The 20,531-nt window shown below is 38.6% G+C and overlaps 1 protein-coding gene across 1 annotated transcript in view; it reads right to left on the bottom strand.

The window, feature by feature from the left end:
- Positions 1-1,661: 1,661 nt before the first annotated feature.
- LOC124270676 overlaps positions 1,662-20,531 on the bottom strand; it is a 111,679-nt gene continuing 92,809 nt past the window's right edge. The window contains exon 3 of the mRNA XM_046705708.1: positions 1,662-4,164. Within this exon, the coding sequence (XP_046561664.1) occupies positions 3,704-4,164 (461 nt within the window). The 3' untranslated portion in view covers positions 1,662-3,703. The remainder of the gene's footprint in view (positions 4,165-20,531) is intronic.

Genomic DNA, 20,531 nt, shown 5'->3' with positions numbered 1-20,531 from the left:
CAACCCAGAAGGAGTGTTTACGCCTATAATTGCTGCTTATCACAATCAACATGTTTTTTTTTCTATGTTTCCATAGACATGAATTAAAATGTTTCAGTTTACAAGCTGAGCAAGTTTTAACAATGAAATTAGTACAGTTAGAAATTCTGACAATACTAACGCTATGTGCACAGTGCAGCACAGCTGTTGAAACCACTTTTCACCCCAGCTGGGTTTCTTTAGTGAAGAGTTTGAACTCTGATTTCGCGGGATGTTTTTCATCGCGTTAGTTTTCAGGTTTATAAGTTGAATTTGCATTGTTGATAATTTGTTACTGTATCTGCAAAGTTGTGTTTTGCGTTGCATGTAAGCTTTAAGGTGGACAAAACATGCACTTCTTTGGCATGAGTCTAACATAAATAAAAAAGATTATTTCAAAACATGCAAATATATTTTCAGGATAGAACTTTTCTTTGTTCATTATTTTGTGGCTATTTCTCTTCATAATTATACAACGAAAGATGAAAAATATTGTTCATTTTCAGAATAAAAAGAATCAGAATAATTCTACAGAGTAGAGAACAACTGACTGACTGAGTTTGGTTTTACGCCGCTTTTAGCAATATTCCAGCAACATCACGGTGGGGGACACCAGAAATGGGCTTCACACGTGACAAGCCAAAGCTTTAACCAATAGGTTACCCCACCGCCCCTTGTTTGAACAAAGGAGAGCATGGCATGGTATAGTTTTTGTACAATTCTTGTAAAGTTTAATGTTCTTTCCGCACTAAATATTATTTTTGTTAATATAATTATGAAAACTTACAGAAAAAAGTAACTTTCAGCCTAAACTGCACGAACGTCATGCCACAGCTTACAGAAATCAGTGTCTCCATGCCATGAGTATGCTGGAGATTGGAATAGCCCAAATTTAAATGCCTAGACAATTTGATGTCCATTGAAACATGAACTTAAAGCTTGAGATTTGCCTCAGACCGGCCATTCACAAGTGACGTCACGTCAGCAAGACAACCACATTCGGCTGGCCCATCTAAGGAATCGATTCCAGACTGTCAGTTTGACTGTTGGACCATTTCTGGCTTAAATCATATCAGTTCCAGTACTGTATGGAACCAGTTGAGGGAGCACAACATCCGGACAAATGGCCTGCAATACGTCTAACGTCATGTCTTGCCTGGTGCAGACAGCATCTACGGTAAAGGAGACAAGCTTGGGATGGTGTTTTGTTCACTGATGACTCCAGATTTTATCTGGACAGCTCAGATGGCAGGGCAAGGGTGTGCAGACAGCGAGATGAACGGTATGATGATGAGTGCATTTTTCAACGTGGACAGCTTTCTTCAATTGCTTAGTGTCATCTATGCATCACGTCGTTGTCAAGCTGGCATCAACACAAATGGTGGACACACACAATACTGAATTTGTGAACTGACTTTTGACACCACATCTCTTCAAAGGCCTTGTGTCAATTCATACAGATTTCTATATTATCCTGTTAACAGTTAAACAGTGATTAAGGAAAACACCACAAATCATGTCATGCCATTTTTTAACCTAAAAAGATAACATGATTGGTGGTGTTATTTTACAGCATCAGGAAAGGCAGAAACACCATGCCCCACATCAACTGTTTACATATGCAAATTATGTCAACCTATTTATCACTCTTGTAAAATGGATTTATTTCAGTAGAATGTCAGTAGGTATAGTTAAGTATTCATCTTTGCTATAAGTTCTAGAATATTATGAAACCGGTTTCACTCCCATTGCCATTGCATCTTGCGGGAATAAAAACTTATTCCATTAAGAGTAATCTTGTAACAACTATAAGATCATTTGCATAGTTACCATCTTTAAAGAAAACCCGGAAGTGACGTATTGCTCAACTTCACACTGAACACAGCAGCAAATTGTATGGCACACTCTAAGGCTAAAAAATATTTTAGTGCATCTTAAAGTGGTTACATACCTGTACTACATGCAATACCATGATAATAGAGAGTAACTTCAATTTCTAGGTCAAATGAGGCAATTGAATGAGTAGCGACTAAATGCCACTCTATTTACGACAGAAATGAATATTGACAAAACTTTATGGATAACAACTTCTGTTGAACATAAAGAATTTCCTGGATTTTATTTTATTTTTATTCTTTGATGCAACGTTTCGGGGCGTGTTCCGGACCCATCATCAGGTAAAACTAATGAACAGTAACTGTACTGTACTGTATTGTACTGTTCATTAATTTGAAAAGTTGTATCAAACAGAATACAAAGAAGATGAAATCCAGGAAATTCTTGATGTCCATCAAATAGCATCTTCTAAAATGCCCATCAAGGATCTAACAACTTCTGTTATTTCGTGAGTGTGACTTTCGATAAGGATTTTTGCACCATTGTCAAGCAGGAATGTATCGGCGGAATCCATATCGAAACGTCACATTCATGAAATAAAAGAAGTCGTTATCCATAAAGTTTGGTCAATATTGTACTACATAACTTCTAAAATGCCACTCAAAGAAGCCAGAAATAAAGATTTAACATTAATCCCCATAGCGACAGCATTAACTACCACGGTAATAGCGGGTTTCATGATACCTATAACCTATGTAAAATTGAAGATCTAAGTTAATTATAGTGTGAAAACTACCACCTTAGGCGATATGACAAAAAATCAGGAAAAAAGTGATAACTTACTGAATGAGATGTGAAGTGGCCTATAGTTCGCTACCGACTCAAAAATCTGCACATGATACTTTGTGGACTGCACGGACAGATGTATCATGTAATGTGTACTAAAAAGTATATTTTTGCAATGGCCTTGCCTCGTACCTATAAATATTGACCCAGTGACCAAGATGTTTCATTCAAATCTGTACATACTGACATGCTGTTACCATCTGTCAACAGGTCATCCAGACAATGCAACATGTATCTGGAATTAAATAAGTAATCACATTTCACAATTGCCTCAAAGATTACCTTGACCCTTTGACAGACATGCCACCAACACTTGATGGGGTAGGATTACAAAAATACATGCAAAAATAAAAATCATGATGTAAAGATAACTATACTTCAGATAAGAAAGAAAGTGACATAATCATGGTGTGCTATATTATATTCACTTTCAACTGATCTTGGATAAAGCCTTTTCCAAAGTGTGTTCTTAATCAAGGGAAGGTAAATAAAAGTTAAAAGGTGGAAGCATTTCTACTTTTTTAGGAAAGTGCAACCAAAATGTTTCAGTGAAATTGACCTTGATTTCTTTCAAAGAATAATTTCTAATATCAGCAATCATTGTATGGTACAAATAATCACCAGCAGACCTTCTTGTCAGTCCTTGTCCTCAGGACTGCTAATGAGGCTTATATTTCAAACTAACTGAATTTACACATGAAAAACAATACCTGGGAAATGAAATTGTCACTCAGATGTTTCTCAGCCTTGACTTTCATAGCTGATGCACAGAGGTATTGAATTTTATTCAGGTGTACTAAATAGGAGCATTGGTGAGCTGATCTGCTTTCTCCCTTGTTCCTTGCATGGATGTATCATGTGTTTTAGTATGTTTCAATAAACATTCCTTTTTATTAAAAGACTCTTTGCACTGAAGACAAGAGTACCGTTTATTATCATAGATAAGCCGAATTTTGAGGACCAAACAAAGCAGTCTGTAGAAGGGGGTCGGCTTATCTGTGGGTTACGCTTTCATCAAACTTTTTTCTTCTTGATGTCGATGAAGATGTGTGCGCATATTTGCTCTTTGACTAAATGATTTACCACAAACAGTGCAGACATAAGGTTGCTCACCAGTGTGTATCTTCTTGTGCTCTCCTAAGCTACCTTTGTCACTAAATCCCTTGCTACACATATCACACTGGTATGGTCTGACACCAAGATGTCTTCTGACATGAGTCTCCATATTACTCTTCTGAGCAAATGATCTCCCACAAATGATGCACTGATGTGGTTTTTCCCCAGAATGTAAACGCATATGAACTTTCATGGTGATCTTCTGAACAAATGACTTCTCACAAACAGGACATTTAAAAGGCCTTACTAGATTGTGAATCCTCATGTGCCTGCCAAGGGTTCTTTCATTGCTGTAGAATTCATAACACACTGGACATTGAGTAGGCTTATGCTTTTCTTCCCCTTTGACTGAAAAGAAAATTGAAAATTTTACAATATATTGTACGTTTATGAATATTTATCCTATGCCACATTGTCAGTTTCATATTCTTTTATTGGTCTCCTTGTGGTAACAATGTCTAACAGTGTTAGGGCACATTGGAATTATGTTTGTGAGTTCAGTAATGATTAATATGAAACAAAATGTTTACCAAAACCTTAGTCACATTAAATCCTAAGAAGACATTCTACTTAAATTGCTTACAGTCTTATCAAACTAAATGTGAAATAAATACACACAAAAGGTCCATCTTCGGAAAAGATTATGGCACTAGTTTCCGAGTCTTGAGCAGCTTCATGTAACTTCAGTAGTTTCTGAGAATTATAAGTCTTGTCCCAATTCATACAATATGCACTGACTAAAATGACAACAGTGAAGGGCCATAGCTGTTAGTGTTCAACATATAAAAAAGCATCTACCAAGGGAAATAACTCTGGAAAACAGAATTCATTGCACCACTTTTTCTGAATTATTTTAGTTCCTGACAAGTGACAACAATGTGTAAAGTTTGAAACAAAACAAAAAAACAACTGTTTTGACAAGAAAGATATTCCCATGAAGAAGTGGGGAAACAGAAAGGCAGGACAGACAGGAGGACAGACAAACTCAGTTCCTATATCCCCATCTATGTTTGATGATAAAAAAAACCTCACACTGACACATTGCCATGGAGACCTCTGTTGCACTAGTTTTTCAACCAGCTCTTGAATTATGTGCACATATTGCTTCCCTGTCATCTGTCAATCATTCACTTTAATGAGGAACAATAAGACCTTAGTGACAGTGATGATGAAAGGGTGGGAGTTTTTTGTCTGAGATGAGACAATTCTCAATACATATACAATTTATTATAGCACGTTTGTTTTTCATAAAAACATATCCAAGGTGGGGCACAGATTCCAAGCTTGGTTGATATTATTGTGAGAAACCTATGAGGAAGCTGGACCAAGACAATAACTATTCATCACATTGTCCTGTGTACTTGACAATTGGTAGAATTACCCATTTACTTACTATAAGCTAGGGTAATGCACAGCTACTTAACAAAGAAATTAATGCATGAAAAAGGACTGGGTGAGGTCAGTTGTATCATGACTTCTTACCCACTTGAAGACAATGAATTCTGGTTTATGAGCTCTTGGACGCTTCATTAAGAGAATAAATCATGAATACAGGGACTGAGTGTGCCACAAGAAGAGGATTAGTTGGTAAGACATCAACAATTGACCACCCACCTCTGGAATATAAGGTTTTCTTAGTGGAGTTCTTTAAACTGTTGTTGCCCAAATGTGCCCTAGGGTGCAAGGGGAGTCTTCATCAAGACTATCAAACACAACTACAGTGATTGAGATTGCCATAACAAGAAGAGGCTCACAGCCGACAACACACCCATTCACTTAAGGTCTGGCATGTTGAGTTCTTCAAACTGTTCTATCCACATTAAGCTCCATGGCGCAAGAGCAGCCTGTTTGGCTTCCCTTTTTTCACATAAAATAGCACTGCGGTGAATGAATATGTACAGATTAAAAGAGGAAGCAACCTGACTAAATTCTAATCCTTGAAAAGAGCACAGTCTTGAGGATCTCCACTTTCATGTTTTGAAATCTAAGAATGTTAAACATGAAACTGTTTTTAAATTCTGGATGATGAGTGGTATCTTAAGCACACTCAGAGGATGAATACTTTCTGCCTAAGGACCAGATCCCAGGAAACAATTATAAGCAATGGTGATTTAGCAGTGGGGACTGTAGCTGTTGAATAGAGAGGTTATCTGGTCATAACCACCAACCCTGAAGACCTGTAGAGATAACATGCACCGTGGACTGTATATCATTGGAGGAAAGGTGACAATCTTGTGATACAAACATGTAGATGGGATCAGACGATCCTTTCTCAGTATCACATGATCCTCCCTATCATGTTAGGTACAACAGAGCGTCGTTAGCATGAAAGGAACAATTACATGTATTGTCAGTAATTGTCTCAGTAATTGTCTGTATTGTCAGATGATCCTTTCTCAGTATCACATGATCCTCCCTATCATGTTAGGTACAACAGAGCGTCGTTAGCATGAAAGGAACAATTACATGTATTGTCAGTAATTGTTAGTAAACTTACCTCTGGATTATGGTTGTCTTTTATTTGAGGGTACAACTTTGACATACACAAAAGGAAATGAAAATTTAAACAAAGTCATAGCTATCCTTAGTGGTATGCCTATGTAGTTAAGAGATAATCTCCCTTGGCTGTGACATCACAGCTCAGCTGTTTGAATACCCTCATGATTTTTCTGAACCATCTTCTGCAATACATAGCAGGGAGATAGGGTTTGAACTAGATCACATTATCTAGAGGTAAGTTAACTAAAATTACTAACAATAAATGTAACTGTTCCTAATTATGTCGTCGACGTTTGTAATACCAGAAGATGACGAGGCTCCCTTTAGAAGTCGGCACAAAATCTTGTCTATTCGTAACGAATGAGTGACTGACAAGGTTAGTCGTCGCTATGAGGATGGGCGGCCCAGAGCAGTTATCGCCAGATTCGCCCACACTGACGATGTGGAAAGAGTGTTTGGAGCAAAGAAGTATCTCAGGGCTAGAGATGTTCGGATTGCTGCAGATATGACAAGATGCCAGTGGACAGAGATGAACACTGCACGTAAGGATGGTATGGTCGTCGACTACAGTCGAGGCAAGCAAGCTGGTAGTTTAGGACGCTTCAGAGAGGCCAGGTGTCTATGAGTTCAGAGGTGAGAGCCAGCCTACAGTAGACTGGGATAGGAACCCATTTAGTTTTTGTTTGACCAGTTATGCGAGATCAAAGAATAGCAACACTCTACTAAATGACATAGAATTCATGGTTAGTGCGTCTTCACTCGTAGAAGGGACAGGCCAACATGACAAGGCGTTGCCTGCTAGGAACAGTGTGAGCCAGGATGGTGCGAGTGCTAATATCAGTGACCAGTTTGTACAAGATGTAGTCCATTCGACGTCATTTTAGACATATGTTTGGTTGCTCACGTACACAAAATCTAATAATTGCAACAAAACCAAATTTGTTTAGAAACATGGATTGCATCTGTTGATACTGATCAACTTGTGGACGATTTTGTTTGTTTACATTCGCTTGGAACGCTAATTGCCCGTTTTGGGAGATGTATGGGAGGTATATGTGTTATGATACGGAAAAGTATTTCTGACTATGTCCACAGAGTACCCTCCAATTATTCAAACTTTGTATTCCTAACATTAAACAAACAGTTATACAGACTTTCGCCAGATATTTTACTTGGAGGTGTATAAATTCATCTATGCACCAGCAACATGACCTGTGCGGTAATATATACTTCCCATAAAAAGTTTAGACTCACTTAAAACACTCACTATATGTTATGTATATATATACTGAACCACAAAAGAAACGTCAACTTGCAAAACCAAATGCAAAATTTTGTTTTTGCAAGGTGGTGTTTTTATTATGTTTGTACCATTTTCTTAACATGTTTTTCAATTCAAATTGACAGTTATTACCAACATCAGTGTGTTTTCTGATGAAAATGCATATCGACCAAATGCACCGAAAAAGGCAGACATGGTAAAAGGTTCAGTATGACATTCGTGAAAATGAAAATGCATGTGCATGTCATGACAACCCTACCAATGAAAGCGGGCCCCAAGCTCACCTGAAATCATTTTTGTTTTGACACAACCACCATGCCACGTCTTACGAGAGATCAGAGGAACCAAGTTGTGGGACGATTGCAAGTTGTCCAGACTGCATGAAGGGTAGCCAATCATTTTAATGTTCTTGTTAGGACAGCAGGAGTGGTTTCAGGTCACTAAGAACATTCAAGACCGTCAACGCAGTGGGCGACCTTCAGTAACATCACAACATCAAGAATGACAGGATGTGCGCAACCAATTGCAGGATCGCTTCCCCAGAGCGATGGAAACAGCAAACCAGACCATTTCTGACTCAAAACAGACCCATCAGTGCCGATACAGTGCGTCGACATTTGCGAGGAAGAAACCTCTGCTGTCACAGATCATATAGCTGTTATCTCATGAAAGCCGATATTGTGTTTTGACAGTCGATGGCAGAGTGAGAGTATGGCGAGGGCGTGGTGAAATGTTTTCCAATGAGTGTATTGTTGAAAGAGACTCGTGGGGTGGTCCAAGCATCATAGTGTGGGGTGCAATCAGTCTGAACAGTTAGTTGACACTGTGGTGTTCCAGAATCTTGGTCCAGGATGAGGAAATGACATGACAGATGCTCGCTATATTGATTAAATCATAAGACCCCACGTTGTACCACATTTTGGACGTTACAGAAATCACATCTTCCAGCAAGACAACGGTCGTGCCCACACTGCCAGAGCAACATTGGACTTTCTAAGACAACATGGCATCCAAACCCTACTATAGCCTGTACTCAGTCCGAATTTAAGTCCAGTAGAACACCTTTGGCACGAGATTCAAAGAAGATTGAATGGCCTCCAACCAAGGCCAATAACTGTGACAGGCATTTCGCAGAGTATGGACCCAAGTGCATATGGCCTTCATTGACCTGCTAATTCATTCCATGTACAGACAATGCAATGATTTCATCAATGCCCATAGAGGCCACACACGATACTGACTTTGGGGTATCTTAATGGTACCATTTTTGGTGATTTGTTTGTGTCAACTCTAAATGTGATTCCTGAAAATGTGTTAACCAGAAATGTGAAGTTTGAACTTAGTTCTCCTACTTGATTGTTAATTAGAGTGAATTTAAAGTGTGTGCTTTAAGAAACCCCTATCACTGCAACATTTCTTTTGTGGTTCAGTATATATGGTTACATCAAAGATTGATTTCTCCACTAACTTGGGGGAACCGACTGCAAACCTTACGCAGATGAATTGCAACAGGATCATGCATTAAATTTCTGAAAAGCATGTGCAAATATCGTGCATGTGAACAGCTGCATTTTGGTGTAAAGTTTTGTTATGAATTCGCCAATTTTCACTATTTTTTATCATTTATTGAACTCATGACAATAATCTTTTCAACGTTAAGAATTTGTTTTACAATACATCAGTTCATGTGTAAACAGTACCTTTAAACAGTATGCAATATTTTGCAAACTTTAGTTTAAAACAGTTGCCTGTAGTAAGTGGCTATATTTACACTAGTGAGTCTAAACTTATGATGGGTAGTATAGATGAACTGGACACAGAGTTATCAGACATATATACGAAACATGACATAAGTGATTGTTTTCTTTGTGGTGATTTTAATGCACGCACAGGACAGGAACAGGATTTTTCCGAAACTGATGATAAAGACACATCTCTACCAGATTTAAAAAAAAAGATTTTTGTTTAACCCGAGTATCAAAAGATAAAACAGTAAATACGTATGGAAAGAAGTTGTTAGATTTTTGCATTGGTAATGATATGCACTTTATTAATGGTCGATATGGCTCTGATCGTACCAAGGGTGAATATACCTATATTTCTAAGATGCTTCAGTGAAAGATCAAAGGCACCGACAGTACTTTATCAGACGATAATGTGAACTTTTTGCATTACGTCACAATGTATTGGCGTCACTGCGCCATTCTAGTCTTCCCCCTCGTAATCGAACAATTTTGCATTACCGGTACGTCACAATGTAAGCGACGTCACGATGCATATCAGTTGTCATCGCCTCATACAGCCTCCTACAGTAAACTACTTTGTTGCATCCCGTTTCTTGGTTTGCAGTTGCTTCACGCAGCTAACATCACTGATCTCAAAATATGTTGGTAGTAGAAATGCGACGTTCATATTGCCCCATATGGTTTACATTAATCACAGATGTAATTAAAACAATTTAGAGAAGATATTTAGTCTGATCATAAACTGTTTATCATTTGTTTTTCTGGTAACGTTCGTCTTAACGTAGGGGGGCAGACACATAAATAGAACAGCGCGCCAGTAAGAAATACAGTTCACAAGCGTCCTCGTGCCTTAACTATAATAGTTCAGGGCGAAAGTGTGCTTTATTACACTATGCATGGTGGAAGAGCGAACTGTATTTCTTATTTTGAGAAATAGTGTTATCGATTATTTCATTGTTTCATCAAATCTGTTTAATCTTGTTTCGGATTTTGCTGTGGATTGTCATACTGAGTCTGATTATCTTCCACTGTGTATGGAGATGTGTAGTTATATTCACGGTTATGTACCACCTTATCCTACTGAGTCTGATCATCTTCCACTGCAGATGGAGATGTGTAGTAATATTCATGTTTATGTACCACCTTATCCTACTGAGTCTGATCATCTTCCACTGCATATGGAGATGTGTAGTAATATTCACGGTTATGTACCACCTTATCCTACTGAGTCTGATCATCTTCCACTGCATATGGAGATGTGTAGTAATATTCATGGTTATGTACCACCTTATCCTACTGAGTCTGATCATCTTCCACTGCAGATGGAGATGTGTAGTAATATTCATGTTTATGTACCACCTTATCCTACTGAGTCTGATCATCTTCCACTGCATATGGAGATGTGTAGTAATATTCACGGTTATGTACCACCTTATCCTACTGAGTCTGATCATCTTCCACTGCATATGGAGATGTGTAGTAATATTCTTGGTTATGTACCACCTTATCCTACTGAGTCTGATCATCTTCCACTGCATATGGAGATGTGTAGTAATATTCATGGTTATGTACCACCTTATCCTACTGAGTCTGATCATCTTCCACTGCAGATGATGGAGATGTAGTAATATTCATGTTTATGTACCACCTTATCCTACTGAGTCTGATCATCTTCCACTGCATATGGAGATGTGTAGTAATATTCACGGTTATGTACCACCTTATCCTACTGAGTCTGATCATCTTCCACTGCATATGGAGATGTGTAGTAATATTCATGGTTATGTACCACCTTATCCTACTGAGTCTGATCATCTTCCACTGCATATGGAGATGTGTAGTAATATTCTTGGTTATGTACCACCTTATCCTACTGAGTCTGATCATCTTCCACTGCATATGGAGATGTGTAGTAATATTCATGTTTATGTACCACCTTATCCTACTGAGTCTGATCATCTTCCACTGCATATGGAGATGTGTAGTAATATTCACGGTTATGTACCACCTTATCCTACTGAGTCTGATCATCTTCCACTGCATATGGAGATGTGTAGTAATATTCTTGGTTATGTACCACCTTATCCTACTGAGTCTGATCATCTTCCACTGCATATGGAGATGTGTAGTAATATTCATGGTTATGTACCACCTTATCCTACTGAGTCTGATCATCTTCCACTGCAGATGGAGATGTGTAGTAATATTCATGTTTATGTACCACCTTATCCTACTGAGTCTGATCATCTTCCACTGCATATGGAGATGTGTAGTAATATTCACGGTTATGTACCACCTTATCCTACTGAGTCTGATCATCTTCCACTGCATATGGAGATGTGTAGTAATATTCATGGTTATGTACCACCTTATCCTACTGAGTCTGATCATCTTCCACTGCATATGGAGATGTGTAGTAATATTCTTGGTTATGTACCACCTTATCCTACTGAGTCTGATCATCTTCCACTGCATATGGAGATGTGTAGTAATATTCACGGTTATGTGCCACCTTATCCTACTGATGTGCAACCGCCAACTTATAGATATATATGGCGTAACTCATGTAGTGAGGAGTTTACTTCAAGGTTTCATTGAAAATGGGGAGATAACAGAGGCTGTACATTTGATTAACAATGCTATACTAGTCTACTGAGTCTATCAGAAAATAAATATCTTTTAGAAATAACACTCAAAAAGTGTTGTTTGATAAAGAAAGTAGAGAAGCTAAACAAACTAAATATTCAAGTCTACATAAATTTCGAAGTTCAAATAATAGGGAAGATCTTGTTACATATATTAAGAACAGGAACAAGTTTAAATTACTCTGTAAAGAAAAGAAAATGCTCAGGGAAACCAAAAACATAGATAAATTGTTTGAATCTATTTCTGATAATACAGTATTTTGGAAAACTGTGAAAACAATTTTAAATCCTAGAAAAAGTACATCTAGTCCAATATCCATGGAAGTTTGGAAAGACCACTTTGAGAACTTATTTTAAGAGATTCCAATGACATAAACTATACTAACAACGGTGAGGAAATTGATGACATTTCAGGCTTAATCTTAAATGGTAAAATAACTGAAGAAGAATTAAGAAAGGCCATTTCAAACTTGAAGCGAAATAAGTCCCCACGGAGAGATAACTTATTACCAGAATTCTTCCTTTCTTTGACATTGATTACATTATTTAACAGAATACTAGAAATTGGTCATTTTCCAGATGGATGGTCAAAGTCAATAATTATTCCACTGCATAAGTGTGGTAGTAAAGATGATTGGAATAATTATAGAGGTATTTCTCTAACTAGTTTATTATATACCTCAATAATATGCAACAGAATTAGTATGTGGGTACAGATTTACGCTACAGTAGTGGAATCACAGACAGGTTTTAGACAAGGCTATTCTACAATTGATAATGTATTTATTTTAAACACAGTTGTTGGGAAATGTACCAAAAAGAAAAATGGTAAATTATATACAGCATTTATAGATTTTAGGAAAGCTTTTGACACTGTTAATAGCCACAAGATGTGGGAAATATTAAATAGAACAGGAGTTGAGAGAAAGATATTCAAGATGATTATGAATGGTTACCACTACTCAGATATGTTTGATTGTTTTAATGGTCTAACACAAGGATATACGATGTACGATGTGAATGACCCCCCTAAACTTTATGTACAAAATAAGTGACCCCTGCATGTCATAAACAAAATCATTGCCCCCTCCATAATTTTTAGGCATAATTTTTAATAATTTGTATGTACAAAATTGCTGCCCCTAGTAGATGTGTACAAAATTGATGACCCCTACAGCCCCAGAACAAAATGGATGGACCCCTTAACAATCATCATCACCCCCTAGCCATAAATTATGAATGGTCCCTAAGCGAAGGGTTGCAGGTTCGAAACCAGATATTGGCACTATATGTTGGAAGTTTTCAATATTGTGATGTTTTACGATCGCATTCAGTGACAGCAAGACAAAGTTATATCAATCTTCAAAACAAGTAATATTGAAGTCATATCCGGGGCAGAAGGACAATATTGAAGTAATATCCCGAGGCAGAGGGACAATATTTAGGTAATGCCCCCTAATCAACGGCTCATTGGGATATGGCTAGAAATACTGCCTTGCCTTGCAAGAACAAAAGAGTGATGTCACTGGCGGTTTATAGGATAAATCTAAGATTATGGTTTTTAGGAAAGGGGGACTGATTGCTAAAAAGGAGAAATGGTTTTATGTTGGAAAAGAACTAGAGATAGTGCCCAAATATAAATATCTTGGAGTTATGTTTACCCCTCAGTTATCCTGGAGAACAACAAGAAACCAAAGGGGGTTTTATGCAAAGAAGGCACTAGGTAATATAGTTAAATCCATACAACGTAATATTAGTAGTCACAATAAGGTGTTTTTTAAAATGTTCAATACAAAAGTGTTACCAATTCCATGTTAGTATAGAAGATTATTAGCAAGTTTAAGGTGTGGAGTTTTACATTTAGAAATCAAAGCCGGGAGGGCTAAGGGTATTACCAGGGAGGTATTGTCAACTCTGTAAAAATGGCAAAATAGAAGATGAAATGCACTTTATGTTAGAATGTAATTCTCTTAATAATATCAGGCAGAAATACATACCGGAAACATTTCTGAAACTACCATTAAGACATAATTTTATATCACTAATGACCTCTAATAATGATGAATAATTAAGAATGTAGCCTATTATATATATCATCCAACTGTATTAAGGAAATCTTTATGATGTTCATAACGCTTATGTGCATCATGCGATTTATTTATTACTGTACAACTTTTGTTATGGGCCGGTGGCCTTAAAGCAAATAAACTATTGATTGATTGATGTGTGGACGTTCCCTCTGGATTATGGTTGTCTCGTGGAATAATAATTCATACAAGATTCATTATTCATTATTACTACAACACGCAATATATTAGGATTCAGATATTAGGAAAATATAAACATAGAATATTAGTTTCATCATATATCAGTAACAGCTTAGAGAAAGACTCCAGTCAAAAGTAGTGAAACTCATCTCACAGACATACTTTTGAAAAAGGTATAAGTTATGACTGCACAATTTCATAGATGTCTCCAGATAAATCCTAGCCTAAGGTATTTAGTCACACCTTTCAGTAAGACGAAAGCTAGGTCTACACTGTTAAATAATTGCTTTGATTTATTTATATTATAAAGTAAACATGTCATCAACTATAATTGACACATCAAATTAGGCTCATTAAGATCCAGTTATGTCCAGTAAATGTGCCAACAAGATTAGAGCCAGTTAAAATAGGATTAGCAGGATTAAGTACTCCCCCTGTCTGGTCATTTAAGTTGTTCTTGTAGGACACACCCCATTCTGTATATTCTGTATTTCATTGGTTATTTTAGGGCACACCCATTTTGTATCATTCAACGAATCATAATCTTTTTATTGTTTCAATTTTACATAAATAGTCACCAATTCCAATTGTTTGTCAGTAGGGTTTAGACTCCCAACACAGGTCAGCTCTTGCCCTCAGCCTCTGTGGCCAGCCCATGTTATTCCATTCTTGTAAATAAATTGTAATTAGTTTCTTGTGACTTCAGACTCTTTGCTGAGTTAATTCCCCAAGCAGACCAGCATGGCAGTTAACTCATTAAGCCCGAGAGCCACCTCACTACTCAACACCTGGAACCCCTCGCTGATTGCCCACTCGCTGTGCCGGGACTAATTAGTGCTTATCACACCTGATTTCCCTGGCAGGTTTCGAGGATGACAGGAAACTGTCTAGTTGTACAAACAAGTCCTGATTGTTTAATTGTGTCCTAAGGATATATGTTGAAAGAAAGCAGGTGTGAATACATATCGTGTATTGCAAGGTTTTATGTAATTTTATTGCAAGTTTCTCTTGTGGTGGTCCTTTGGTGGCTTGTACATTTATATTTTATCACAATATGCATGTATTCTTTGTATGTAAGAGATGAGACACACATAAACAAATTCTCTCTCTCATACCACTGTGTGAGGTTAAGTTTTACAAAACATCTATGACAATGACATACTGTAAAGAAGAATTTACTTACATACTATATAATCTTTGACGAAAAAAGCGTTTTTGCCAATACATTTCTAGTGTATACGAATTATTTTAATGAAAGTAATATTACGCTAGTCTGTGACTAACATAGAGCACATTCATAGCTTGGCACTTTGTTTCATCTAGATTTAATGCAGAAAACATACGTGACCTTACAAACATACATATAAAAAATGTATGTTACATATTCCTTGCATAGACATAAAACAAAGAGTCACGTGATAAGGCGTCATCAAATTTCCCGAATAGAACGTTCAGTATCTCAACTGTTCAATATAGTGGCTGGTCATATGTTCTCTGTGACCAATCGTATTATGAGATACCTGTCACAGAGGAAAGGACAGGTGATGGGGCGTGGGCGAAATTTCTGAAGAGCACGTTTGGTCACTCAACAGCTTGGATAGAGATTGATTATTGGCTATATCGTTGACCAGTCGATATGCTGGGTTTCGGCTTTATCAACTCAAGCTATCATGTAACAGTTTGAGTATTGTAAACATACACACTGGTAACGATGTATGAAATATACACATAAGACAAATAGGAGTAGATAGACACTTTGGCGAGTTAATTTGTCCTCATTTTAGTGTTTTTCCGATAAGTAAAACAAAGCAATTGAAATCCAACCATTGAGTAGAGATAAAGTGGAACACTTTTTATGGATAGACAACTTCTTTGTTGCAGTGTCTATCCATAAAAAGTGTTCCACTTCATCTAGGCCAGGAGGAGAATCTCAAAAGGGGCCTAGAAATAGGATTTCGTAGCCTCCCCAGTACTGATTTGGTTTGACACTATTTTCAGTTAGTATGATGTCTTGGGCTCATGAAAAGGCCTGTAATACTCTAAGATTGTGGTATCAGGTTTTTTTTACAGGCCATTATATGTGGTGGGGGTCTGCGAGCTTTTTTGTCACATTTAGTTTGCTGCCCGACAATACCTCAAAGTTAATCATTAATAGTTTTACTACTATAAATCTGATCACTTTCATTTTGACTTCTGTGTACTGCTAAAGGATGTAGAAATTATTTGACATAAATTTGTTTTGATAAAAAAATCAAAATGGTCGCCATTTTTGCCGCCGTTTTGTTTTGTCGTGTTTTGCCTTCTCAGCACTTAAATTTACATAAAAATGAACACAGAATGTGTCCATTTACATCCAAAGTTGATACTTTTGATGTTTTTTGACACTTGTTTCTCCTAGAGTGATGGCTTGGGCACAAAACAAGTCATTTTGTATGGTCATATCGTGGTAAGTGAATGTTTTACAGCTTATTCTTTGAGACAGGGGTATTTTAGCGATTCTCCTACTTTTCATGGAAATGTGTGATGGTGATTTATTTAATGGCAGTTAACATTATTTTTGTTACTAAAACAAGTTGTTTTTGTTTTCTCTTTACTTCTAGAGTGACGGCATATTATTAGGAATGTTTACATATTACCCAGAATTCAAAATGGCTGCCAAAATGGCTATATATACATATACTTAGTGGAGGACTAAATTTGTACTGATATGAAATCCAAACAACTCATTTGGTGTCTAATGTTTAATACAGTATAGGAATAATGCTAAATTTCAATGATAATGGTCAATCAAAGCTTCACACTACTAAAATATTTGATGAAATAACATTATCCAAAAGGGTGTGAAAACTATGCTAGTAGTATATACAATGATTGTCCGAGACCAAGTCCAACAAAAGCCTCTGTAAAGCTTTATTTCATTAATAAAGCTTTTGTCAGGCCCTTAGACCTCGCCGCCATTTTATATACTACTTTTGAATCCCCAGTTAACTTCCCGGTCACTATGACCGCGAACTAGCACTTTCCTGATCACGTGACACTATTGTGATCGCCTTATGTCGTGTTGACCTCAATGAAACAGTTTAATGTGAATCGCCTATGATCTCTTTGGTGTTCGTAATAAAGGCTTGCTGGGCTTTTCGTACCCCTTGTCCTATGTACTTTTTTTTCTCGTCTTCACTGATAGCAGACTTACGAGACTTGGACCGGATTTCTTGTTTCATCTTACGGTACTTGTCGAGTTCAGAGAGGATTGAACGAAATTCATCCTTTGAGATCTTACTGTCAGTGAGAGCTGTGGAAATACGCTCACTTACCGTGTTCAGCTTTGCTTCGGCCAGAACCCTGATCTAGTCGTGTTTCAACGCTTTACGATGCAGTCTGCGGGATGCAAACTTAAACACCAACCCTGCCACCCCTACAACCCCAGCTGTTATTTCAATGCAAAGCACTATAGGTGCGGCCACGATGGTGGCTAACAACCCAACACCTGCCGCCCCTAGTCCCATGCTGGTTGTCATAAGGGCGGTATCAACCCCATCCACAGTATTGAAAGCTCTATGGTACTTCTTGTACAATGCTGCCCGTGTGTCGCGGTCTTGTTCTAGTTGGCGTTTTACGTCACATAACTGTTTCAACCTAAACCCGTCTACGGTTTCCAGTGTCTTCGCTACTTCCTCTATGACTGGGTACAGACCCATCCTGTGCGTATAATATATACTACAAGAGATATTTTAATTGGGTTTTGTTTAATTTTTGAGGACTATATTTGAGGCTTATAAGGTTTAGATTCTTGTCCAGGGAAATAGGTGAGAGGTTAATAGGTAACTCTACGTTCACATGAACCCCAATAGGGAGTACTAAGGGGACTACAAAACCCGTTGAGGTGTCTGGTCGTATGACGATACGGTAACTTTGGTTACTGTTCATGAGACTCCAGCGTATTGTCACCCCGGGTAAAAGTTGTAGTTCTGTACTATAAGGGGTTATCCCGAGATGGACTTCTATGATGAGTGTGGAGCCTGGTCTCATAGTGATAAACCCCAATTGGGAATTGATCTGAAACTACCATGTTGCTCATGTGATCTGGTGTTAGCTGAGCACTTATATTAGACCACGGAATGAAAGCCCCGAGCAAGATACCGTTGTTCCTAATTTCGGAGACATACCTATCTTTGTTTAACGAGATATAAGGTGCGGTGAGGGTTATGTTGATCAACCATTTGGGCTCTCTAAAGTCGTCTGCCAGAGATCGAATCCCTCTGTGTCTCCTAGATGACGATTGGACATTGCTATAATACTATTACGAGATAGTTTCCAATTGTTTTTCTGATAATTTCTCAGGGGTGCACTTCACCCCCATGAAGTGTATGTTGTCGGGTAGGAAGATCTTGGTGAGTGATATCGTGTCTTCCACGGTCACGGTGACCCCCTGCAGATTGGTGTGGGAGTTGACACCCACCCGCACGTAAACAGTGCAAACCTGATACTGGTGCCGTTTCACCCACCAGAGTTTGATCCCCTTCACAATTTCGACTTCATCCTGCGATGGTTCCCCTAGGTAGACTTGGATGACCAGCGTGGAGTTCGCCGGTAGGCTCGCCAGGATGTTGACCATGCCTTCGAATTCAGACACCACCTGCAATGCCACGTTTTGCATCCGGGCTTGCTCGACAGCATGTGGGCTGTAGCACTCGAGACTGGGCTGATGACTACGCTACGTCTCTGCGTCGGGACGTAAGCCACGAGCAGGGTTCCGTTGTTCACGACGCCACATAATATAGAGAATGGGAGATTCGTGCAAACCTTCTCCGGCCGGCACGCAAAGCACAGCGTCTGGGTGCTAACGCAGAAGTTCAACTCGGTGTTGAAAGACCTCAGGGAGCGAGGCGATGGGTGGCCTTATTCCACTGCAAGGACAGGGATTCGTTCGAGAAGTGTTTGAGAGAGAACGATGTGATGAGCAAACTAGAACGTGAACGTGTGAAGAAACAGCTCGCTGAAACTAAGCATGCTAAGCTCGTGCTCAAGACCGACCAACCCGTGGCCTATAGGGTGTTTTAGCTCAGCAAATGCTTAGCAAATGCTAAGTAAAACTTAGCGTTTAGCAGTTATAGTTATGACTTTGTTTGAAGTGTTCATCGTGTGCAACTTAACCTTTATCTCACTATGTTTCACCTGCATCGAGTATTATATTATTATAACTAAAACTTGCTTATTACATTATAAGATGGAGTGTGATGAACTGCTCGAACAACTGTTGGTGCCGCAGGATCAGAGTGACGACAAGCGAGAGAGACTGGTAGCGCTGGCTGTTGGTGGTAAAGCCAAACAATACTTTGGGGACAACACTCCCGATAAAATTCACAAAATGTCAGCCGAAGAAATCGATAAGCTGTACGCGAGATACGAGGCTAGACTCGGGGCCGAGATGACAAAGACTATAGGATAGGCTATGACCCAGATCTACACTGGTATAGCGTCGTACTTCCTTCCCATTCCCCAGGAACGTAGACTTTACCTGTGGGAGGACCATGAGAAAGACCCGTTTATTGAACACGCCTTGAGCTCTGTCAGCTGCGTGCTGTACCACAAATACGGTATGTTTTTAGCCCCGGTGACGGCGGCTATCATCACAGCAAAGCATTGCCAAGTTAAGGAGGGAAAAAATAATAGTAATGGTATACAAGATGGATCAAGAGGTGACTCCTACCTCGATAGGGGAGACCCCAATAGAGGAAACCCCAATGGGGAATCCTCCGGAAGAAGTCACCAGGAAGAAGAACCCTAAGAGAGTCGCCGCCGGTAGAAAAGGAGGCTTAGCCAAGCAACATAAGAGTAACTACACTCCACTCCTGTGGATTGCAGGCGCAACTGCTGCCGCGGGTCTCTCATTATTGTTATATAATAAACAACCACCCCCAGAACCACAACCACAATTAGAGGTCAACCCACATATCATGTTATAAATATATATTTTTATATCATATACATAATGTCTGAGGGGAAAACGTTCGTCTGCTAGCCGACGTGTTCGAAACGTTTAGGAGGACGTGTTTTAAGCAGTACCAACTCGACCCCACATGGTACTACACCAGCCCAGGTCTATCTTGGGATGCCTTGCTGAAGAAAACCGGAGTTAAGCTGGAATTGCTCACCGATTACGACATGCACCTGTTCATTGAGAAAGGCTTGCGAGGTGGGATCTCCATGGCTGTCAAACGTTGAGTGATCCCAATAGTATCCTGTAACGGCATAGTGACAAGTGATCAGGAAAGTG

The sequence above is a fragment of the Haliotis rubra genome, unplaced genomic scaffold (assembly GCF_003918875.1).
Source record: "Haliotis rubra isolate DU_JTF1 unplaced genomic scaffold, ASM391887v1 Scf1536, whole genome shotgun sequence".
Classification (NCBI taxonomy): Eukaryota; Metazoa; Mollusca; class Gastropoda; order Lepetellida; family Haliotidae; genus Haliotis; species Haliotis rubra.
The sequence above is the reverse complement of the archived record's forward strand: the minus strand, read 5'-3'. Positions and strand labels throughout refer to the sequence as shown.